Source organism: Fopius arisanus, unplaced genomic scaffold (genome assembly GCF_000806365.1).
Source record: "Fopius arisanus strain USDA-PBARC FA_bdor unplaced genomic scaffold, ASM80636v1 scaffold00044, whole genome shotgun sequence".
Taxonomy (NCBI): Eukaryota; Metazoa; Arthropoda; class Insecta; order Hymenoptera; family Braconidae; genus Fopius; species Fopius arisanus.
In genome coordinates this window covers 708,851-717,460 of record NW_011887783.1, presented here as the reverse complement: position 1 = coordinate 717,460, position 8,610 = coordinate 708,851, and the positions used below count along the sequence as shown (strand labels likewise).

The following is an 8,610-nucleotide window of genomic DNA, read 5'->3' as shown; positions in this document are numbered from 1 at the left end:
CAGCAACAAAACAATAAAAAATGATAATTAAATTTTTCATTTTTAATTTCCCTGAAGATTTTCGGTTCTAAGATTTGCGCAGAGATATCGATTCATAATTTTGACGCAATGGGTTTCGATGGAAAAATTGACATCACGTGAAACTTGATCTCAATTACATTTTCACGTGATCGACATATTCATTGTTCGAGGAACATGAATTTTCCCCGGATTATTTTTAGATAGAATACCGTCTCAGAATTGATGACCTCCAATTCATTCTTGAGATAGTGAACCACTCAAAATTCACCCCAGGATAAATTTTTGATAAATTCAAAGACAAGAGGAGAATTCTCTCTCCCCCTAAAAACGATCTCAATATATTTTTCTGCGTGGCTGCAATATATCCAGCAATTTCCACACAGAAAAATTTATATTTTCAATAAAATATTTAAGAAATATCTCAAATAATATTTAAAAAAAATATATATAAAATAAAAATGAAATAAATATAAAAATATATAATACATATTATAAATCATATCTCAATATATTTTTTTTAATGGACATGTTAATTCAACCATTTAAAAATGCCAATCAATCCACATCTATTTTTTGTTTAATCTATTAGTTATCACTCCCCCCCCCCTGCCTCATTTTCCTTTCATCAACCAGCCCTGAATAATTGAGACCAGCCATAATCTTACACTCCCTTTTCATCAATTTCATCAACTCCTTTTCTCCTCAGAGCATTGTTCATTGTTTTCTGATACTTCTGTACTAGATGAGGCAGCAGACACGCCTCCCCTGGCCATTCATTCAGGAGTCGTTCATTGTCTATTGTGGAATACCGTCAGTTGCACGTGGAAATGAGATAATGGAGGCGAATAAAAAAGCGAGAAAAATATATTGATAAAAAAAAAACGCATTAAAGATGAGAATGTAGGAGTCATCGAGACGAGAGACTGAAATTATCGACGTATCGAGGAAATGTATGTTATAATATGAGAACAACGGAACGCATCTAACTTTATGGTATCACATCGTGTAACGTATTTATAGTCCGTTGAAATGAACCACGATGGCTATTAATGATTTTACTCGGTTAAATTATTACGTGCTAGATTAAAAAATATATATGGAGGAGTGAGGATGGGCTTGATAAAAGGAGAATGGGTGTGGGAGTTATAGAGGGAAAGTTAGTGCTTTGGTATCTTATCTCGACAGGATACAGTCAACAGGCTTCCACGCCAACCAGCTGTTGCCTCCTTCAATAAAAATTCATTTTCACCTATTCCCATGTAAATCACATCTTTCACCGATTTATGACTCCAATGAGATTTATTTGAAAATATAATCCCTGTTCAACCCACAACCCCAACACCCTCCAATCCGTTACAATAAATAATAAAATATTTTCATTGAACAATTACTCAAGTTTATACCCCAATAAAAGGGGTGGAAATGCAAATAAAATTGGAGTTAAAGTACACGTGTCTACTCACCCAACGATTTTTCTATGAATATTTCAAGAGGGTGAACTTCCCACTCCTTCGGTTATATTTTTTATTTATTTATTTAATTTAACAGTTGTTATTTTTTGAGGTGAAATTTTAACTTATTTCTAATCATCCGGCGTTGTGGGGATTTTTTTTATTTATTTATTTTGTGCTCTTTGGTATTTTATTTTCATTTTCACTGGGTTCTACACTAACTCGTCTACCGACTAGTCTTCTAGACTACTGGCCGATCGACAGGTGGCTGTTACTACTGCCTAGCCCCTTCTCCATTCTCCTACGTATGTACTTCAATCTTTATGTATATGTACTTTATTATCAATGTGTGGGGGTTTATTTTAGGTGTGTTTGTGCTGTCGTGCGCGTCACGTTGGGGGCAGCAGTACTCGGTGTCAGGAGCTGAAAGGGCTGGAGCAACCCCTAGGGTGATCTACCCAGTGGATAGACACCGTCCAAAAAATAAATCATCGTTTTATCAAAAAAAATTGTATCAACAAATCCAAAATTCAAACTCTTCCTTCAAAGTATCTATTATTATTTTAATTATGATTTTACGCAATTCACTGACAGGTTTTTCAAAATATTTTTGATTTAAATCTGGAAAAGTACGTCTGTACACTGGGCTGCTTTTTTAAATGCCCATCTAGGGGGAGATTTAACCCACTTAAGCTGGGGCTTACTCGTGTTTATTGGGGTACCTTGGAAAACCTTAAATTTCCGCCAATGGGAATCACCGATTAAGTTTGGAGGGTTTGATTGGTGGAATTTGAGGGTTTAGGGGGTCTTAAATGTGAGGATGATTCCACCCCTCAGCTACCCCTCAGCTACCCCTCCTGCTTTTCTACCACCAGGTGGCTTTCCGAGGGATTTTCAGGGACGTACGTTTTATTTTCTCTGCTGTTATTTTTTTTTATTTTGGAATCTATTCTCTCAGGGGCCTTGACTCTCACCTGGACATGAAGGACGGGAAAATCCTCTGGGATCCTATCAAACGGGGAGAGGTGAACTTTGTCGTGGCTGAAGTACAAAAATGTAAAAGATAAATACCGGAGATGATATTTTTTCTTGTTTAAGGGATGAAGGAAAAATGTGATTAGACTTCGATTAAATCCATTGGTAATATGGATTATTACATTAGTTTAGGAAAATTGTTTATTTAATGATAAGGTAACCCTTCAGCAATAAGTTTAGACGCCACTGTTACCAGTTCGCGTTTGCCATGTTTCCATTGGCGTTAGTAATCTCTTCCATATTCTCTGGAGTAACCTATAATCGTTGAACCATCCAGTTCTGTTGGTGTTGCTAGATTGAATTTGTTTAACTTTCAAATAATTCGTTGATGCTTGCGGAAGAAAAAATATTCCATATCCTTGCCGTTTTTTGTTAAAAGGCGACTCAAAAAAAATAAGAAACTATATTGAGACATCTTACATATTTGGATAAATTTCGGTGAAAGGTAAGCGATTTAGAGAAATGCCTTTCTCGAACTTTCCATGCAATTTTGGCTTTTTATTATTAATCATTAAAAAAAGAGAATAGTGGATATATTTTTTTGCTTTCATTAAGTTTCGATGTTTTATGTACGGAGTAATTTTTCAATTTGTTATTGGAGGAGCGACTCAAGCAGACACCAACCGTAAAATTTTATATTTTTCAATTTCAATTCAATTTCGATTTTTCATCCCAAAAGTCATGGCGAACGATTTTCAAATTCTAAAATCAATTCATTATGATATTAGGATATTTATAATGAAGTTTTAGAAAATTATGTGCAGTACATAAGAATTATAATATATTTGGTGGGTCTCAGTCTATTCAGGATACAATTAATTAATTAATCCAGTCCCTCGTGTACCAACTTGATATGGATGTATGAAATCTGTTGTTTAGAACAATGGCCGTTGATATCAGTCCCGAAAAAAATGGAGGAATCCTCAAGGAAATCACGAAAAATGGAGAAGGAGTCGAAACGCCCAGCACAGGTTGTAAAGTAGTTGTTCATTACACCGGAAAGCTTCTTGATGGAAGCAAGTTCGATTCTAGCAAAGACAGGAATCAACCCTTTTCATTCAATCTTGGACGAGGTGAGGTAATTCAAGCATGGGACATTGGTGTTGCTACCATGAAGAAGGGTGAAGTGGCAGTTCTCACATGTGCTCCGGAAAAAGCTTATGGAAAGGGTGGAATGCCCCCCAAAATTCCGCCGAATTCCGTCCTTGTATTCGAGGTAAATATTAATCAAAAGATAAACATTACGCAAATAAAAAAAATACTTTAGCCAAGGATATTTACTAACTACAAGAAAATGCATAAATAAATTTAGAATAAGTATTTTTAGATTTTTTAAGTTTAAGTTATACCTTTTTATATCTATACCTATAATATTTTATACCTATTTTATACCTATTTATGCTGTTTATTGAAGCATAATGATTGATCGATCGTGTTTTCTCGAATAGATCGAAGTTTTGAGTTGGACTGGTCACGACATAAGCCGCCACAAGGATGGTAGTATTGAAAAGTTCCTAATGACAGCCGGACATAATGAAAGTTTCCCAACTGAAGGATCATTGGTGGATGGTATGTGCAAAACTATTCAAGAAGTTGATATTACGGATGTTCCATATAAAGCCACATTTTATATTACGTTTTTATTTCTATCAAATTATCGATGGGATTCATGTAAAAAAATAGAACCTATATTTTTTTTTCTAAAATTCAGTTCATGTCATTGGGAAATATAATGGCGAAATATTTGAGGAAAGAGACGTTGAATTTAACCTCGGGGAAGGTGAGGAAGCAGGAATAATTGAAGGCATCGAAGACGCACTCGAAAACTTCAAATCTGGAGAGACATCCCGCCTTAAAATCAACAGCAAATACGCCTTCGGTAGTAGTGGGAATAAAAAGTTTAACATTCCGAGTGACGCTGATGTTGAGTACATTGTGACGTTAAAGAGTTTCGAACAGGTGAAAGTATAATTCAGTATTCAGTATTAATTCAAATTCAACTATATAGAAGTGTTTCTACAATTTTTTTTGATGTCCCGAGCCCGATAATTCAAGCGTATTGTATGGCTTGATTTATTTAATTAATGATTCCATATTTTATTTACAGAGTGTCGATATTCGGAGTTTAGAACCAGCCGAAAAGCTACAGCAAGCGAAAATTCATAAGGACAAAGCTACCAACTACTTCAAAGCAGGAAAATACCAATTAGCAATCAAAATCTGCAAGAAAGCAGAGGAATGTCTCGAACTGTGCGAAGATGCAGCAGGGACGGTCGAAAAGGAACGTGACACGCTTCGTTTATCTACGTTCCTTAATTTAGCTTTATTTTATCTAAAAAACGGCCAATATCTCGAAGCAAAAGGAGCTTGTGACAGCGTTCTGAAATTAGATCCGCAAAACGAGAAAGGATTATTCAGAAGAGGACAAGCTCATGTGGCTTTAGCATCTCCAGAAGTCGCTCTCCAGGACTTCCAGGAGGTTCTGAAAATTGAGCCTAAAAACACAGCTGCTCTCAAAGAAGCAGTTGTTTGCCAAAATTTGATACAAAAAAATCGTGCAAGAGAGAAAAAACTTTATGCCAATATGTTTGATAAATTCGCTCAGGCTGACAAACAGGTAAAATTAACTAAAGCCATTAAAAAATGACAAAACGCAAAAATATTATATTTTTTCACATCAATTCGATCGATAATTTGTTGAACAATTTAAAAAGCGTGAATTTGGGCTATATATGACTGTAGAATCTCCTTTAAACCCTGATGGGATTATATTATGGGACATAACATTATTTTTTCATCTTTTTTTGAATTTCCACTAACCATTCGAAGTAATGCTTGATGAAACTTTTTCTATTCCCATAAATTATTATGCAGTAATGTCACAGAGGGAGGAGGACAAGCGGAAGCAGCAGCCTGATGTGATGCTAGGTACTCTAGGTGAATGGGGACAGGAGGAAAGACCAGGAGGCCGAGACGCAACGGCTTTCGAAAAAGAAAATCCCAATATTCTTATGCTGAACGCAAATGGCGACGGTGAATTCCAGAACATGTGAACCCGAAACATCAAAACATAATATATATACTAGCATATTCATTCATGGATACCAACTTTGTGAATAATTGATTAAATCAACATTCAGAATCCCATAGCAAGCCTTTTCATTGGTTTTGATAAAAATCATAACTATTTATTAAAGATTACATTTCCTATAACAAAAACGTTTTCACGCCTGAAGCAATACAATACAGAAATAAATTAAGCAATTGTTCACTTTTATGTATCATACCACTTCAATTTGTTATTCAAAGCTGCCGACAATTTAGACCTATAATTCTGCACCATACAATCTAAATTGCGTTCTTCTTTGAGTAATTTTTTTGCCCCCTGCTTAGGCCTGATGTCCTTTTTAGAATGTCTTTCTATAATCTTCTCATGTAATTTTCGTTGCATTTTCCTATCTTTTTTCGCATTCTTCTGCGCTTTCATATGCAACTGTGCTTGAGTCTTCACCTTAAATTTCGACCTCATCTTTCGATCTCCGGGGCGACTCGTGACTCCGGAAAACTTCGGCATTTCTTCTTTCGACGACTCCAGTATATTACCATTTGTCTTATAATTCTCAATCTTGAGTTTCTTCGTGCATTGTGAAGGAGCTGCATCTACATTTTCCTCCCGTGAATGATTATTTCGTTTCATCTTCCATAAAGGATTATTATCTCTGCTTTTCTCTATTCTTCTTTTTTTGACATTCACCATAACACGATTCTCGATAGAAAAAGCCACTATTGGTCTTTTTGTTTTAGAAAAAATATTGGGATTATTATTGATATTCCTGAGTGCTCTTAAAGCATCGTCATGCGTTGTAAAAGTGACAAACCCAAATTCCTTGGATTTCCCCAGTCCGTTGGCCTCAATATTTTTCATATCTCGCATTACCCTGGCCTCAGTAATAACTGCCTTCTCTCCTGCATGTTTTTTAAAAATTGTCCTCAATTTCATATCATCCAACGTTATCGGTAAGTTATGAACAACAAGCCTTACTCTAGAAACAAACATGTTTAAATTTCTCAAGATCTGTGACTTCCACTGTTCCAGTTGTAAACGCTTTGTCATATCCCCAACAGAAACATCAGAAGCAGCTGGACTTCCTGCTAAGATCAGCCCTTCTTTTATCAAGTAAAGGTTTCTCGAGTCCTTTATATGATTAGCCTTCTGAAACTTTGAATTTATGATGTCTTGTTTGGCTACAGCTCTCTGAGCATACACAATTTCTCCGTGAATTTGTAAATCTGTACCTAGCATTAAACATTTTTCCGCATCTTCCAGATTCCTGAATTTTACGAACGCAGTGCCCTTTGAATGTTCTGTTAAGGAATCCATGCAAACTAGAGCATACTCTACCGGACCCACTTGTTCCATCCATTTTTTCAATTCTTCGTTTTTTATTGAGAACGGAACATTCGTCAGGAAAATTGTTTTTCCTTCATTCACATCGTGAGAAAAAACTCGGGGATGTTTTTTAATTTCTTCCTTTATATCATTTTCTGACTGTCTATTTCCCTCTTCGTCTATGTGCGCGGTTTCTTCTTCTGTATCTATGTCTTCCTCGTCGTCTTCTTCGTCTTCTTCTTCGTCTCCTTCCTCTTCAGCTTCTTCTTTCTCGAAATGTTTTTTTTCTTCGAATTTTTCTTCAAGTTCCGATTTAATATCTATACCTTCTTCAATCGTTACGACGTCTTGTGATTCTCTTTCGTCAGTTGCATTTTTATTTGTTTGTTTGAAAACTGTTTTCGACACAGCCCAATCAACCACAATCAACCGACCCATGAGTTGGCATAAATTTGAATAGTGAATGGCCTTCGATGCACTTTGAACATTATCGTATTGTATGAACCCGCAGCCAATGCGCTGTCCGTCTGGTTTCGTTAGCAAATTCACCTCCTCGATGGCACCATATTGAGAAAAATGATTTTTCAAATCTTGCTCGGTCGCAGCGAATGGTAAATTTCGAATGATTATTCGAGAACTTTTTTTTCGTTTCTGGAGTTTATATTGTTTTCTTTGAGCTATCTTCAATTTTTTACATTCTTCGGGAGATTTCTTGGGTTCAACTGAGTCCAGAATTCCATTCTCCAATTTTATTTCATGTGTGTCTTCCGTTGAAGGTGCATCTTCATTTTTGGATTGTATCATAGGAGTTTTTTTGAGTTGCTCATTGAATTTGGATTTTGAAACCGCCCAGGTAACGTTTATCGGTCTTTCCAGAAACTCTTGTTTATTAGTCTTGAATATGGCTTTAGAAGCATCTTCTATTCGTTTGAACTGGACGAACCCACAGCCGACTGGCTTTCCATCGGGTCTGCGAAGAAGCTCGATCTGCTCTATTTCTCCGAATGATTTGTAGAGATTTCTTACGTCATCTTCTGTCACCTAGATTCATAAATTCGTTCTATTATCTATTAAGTCACACAATCTCAATACATCGTGCTTCTGATATACTTAATTTAAAATACAGCTTGGGATGCTATAGGCAATAATGTTTCGTTTGCAAATAATTTAAGAGTGACTTACCTTAAATGACAAATTTCGAACAATAATTCTGGCCTTTTTATTCTGCACTTGAACTTGTCTGTTATCAGTCCCAATTTCTCGTTGCCCTTGTCTTTTTTTATTTCTGTAGCTCCAGGAAAGCTTTTTCCTGTCGCTTCGAGGGCCTGAAAAAATAGTAATTATTCATTCAAGATTATTAAAGGTTTCATTTCTGTAAACACTCAATACTGCAGCAGTTTCAAAAACATTCTCATTATTGGTTAGAGTGAACTTGTGAAAGTTTATAAAGTACCAATTATTTATAAAATTATGTAATCTATATGATTCCGGCAATTTTCGTGACAAATTATAGCACCCACATACCTTTATCATTTCCCATGACTTCAATCAATTATAAAAAATTGTTTAAATTAACTGAAATGGATATTCCACACGTTTTCTACACAAGGCTATTCAGACCAAACTTCTCGTCCATTCGCCCCAAAGAGGATTGAGTAAAGTAGAGGCTCAGTTCTGGCGGTTTGAGTGACCCCAGCGGCATCGTAGTACTGC

The 8,610-nt window shown here is 35.9% G+C and overlaps 3 protein-coding genes across 5 annotated transcripts in view; 1 reads left to right on the top strand and 2 right to left on the bottom strand.

Moving 5' to 3' along the window:
• The window catches only part of Rph (Rabphilin), a 10,189-nt gene extending 8,468 nt beyond the window's left edge, over positions 1–1,721 (bottom strand). For both annotated transcript variants that reach the window (XM_011305746.1, XM_011305747.1), the window contains exon 1: positions 1,485–1,721. The gene's annotated coding sequence lies outside the window, so the exon portion shown is untranslated. The remainder of the gene's footprint in view (positions 1–1,484) is intronic.
• Positions 1,722–2,722: 1,001 nt separating this feature from the next.
• On the top strand, positions 2,723–5,656 carry LOC105267108 (FK506-binding protein 59). Of its 2 annotated transcripts, none has more exons than XM_011305740.1 (6): positions 2,723–2,952; positions 3,387–3,723; positions 3,956–4,076; positions 4,219–4,466; positions 4,615–5,124; positions 5,393–5,656. In XM_011305740.1, the coding sequence occupies exons 2-6, from the start codon at positions 3,391–3,393 to the stop codon at positions 5,558–5,560; spliced, it is 1,380 nt and encodes a 459-aa protein (XP_011304042.1). In that variant the 5' UTR covers positions 2,723–2,952; positions 3,387–3,390; the 3' UTR covers positions 5,561–5,656. The 2 variants fall into 2 exon arrangements, with proteins under 2 accessions (XP_011304042.1, XP_011304043.1); XM_011305741.1 differs by having other exon boundaries at positions 5,382–5,484.
• Positions 5,657–5,686: 30 nt separating this feature from the next.
• Positions 5,687–8,532, bottom strand: LOC105267106 (RNA-binding protein 28). The gene is made up of 3 exons (XM_011305739.1): positions 8,422–8,532; positions 8,080–8,222; positions 5,687–7,938 (listed from the first exon to the last, which is right to left on the bottom strand). The coding sequence occupies exons 1-3, from the start codon at positions 8,435–8,437 to the stop codon at positions 5,782–5,784; spliced, it is 2,316 nt and encodes a 771-aa protein (XP_011304041.1). The 5' UTR covers positions 8,438–8,532; the 3' UTR covers positions 5,687–5,781.
• Between the last annotated feature and the right edge of the window lie 78 nt (positions 8,533–8,610).

Bases quoted from the DNA above. Each gene is read 5' to 3' on its own strand.
- LOC105267108 (XM_011305740.1), top strand. From the start codon at position 3,391: ATGGCCGTTGATATCAGTCCCGAAAAAAATGGAGGAATCCTCAAGGAA. The intron at 4,077-4,218 runs GTATGTGCAAAA...TCTAAAATTCAG, and splicing joins TGAAGGATCATTGGTGGATG to TTCATGTCATTGGGAAATAT. The intron at 4,467-4,614 runs GTGAAAGTATAA...TTTTATTTACAG, and splicing joins CGTTAAAGAGTTTCGAACAG to AGTGTCGATATTCGGAGTTT.
- LOC105267106 (XM_011305739.1), bottom strand. The intron at 7,939-8,079 runs GTAAGTCACTCT...TTATGAATCTAG, and splicing joins TTCGAAATTTGTCATTTAAG to GTGACAGAAGATGACGTAAG.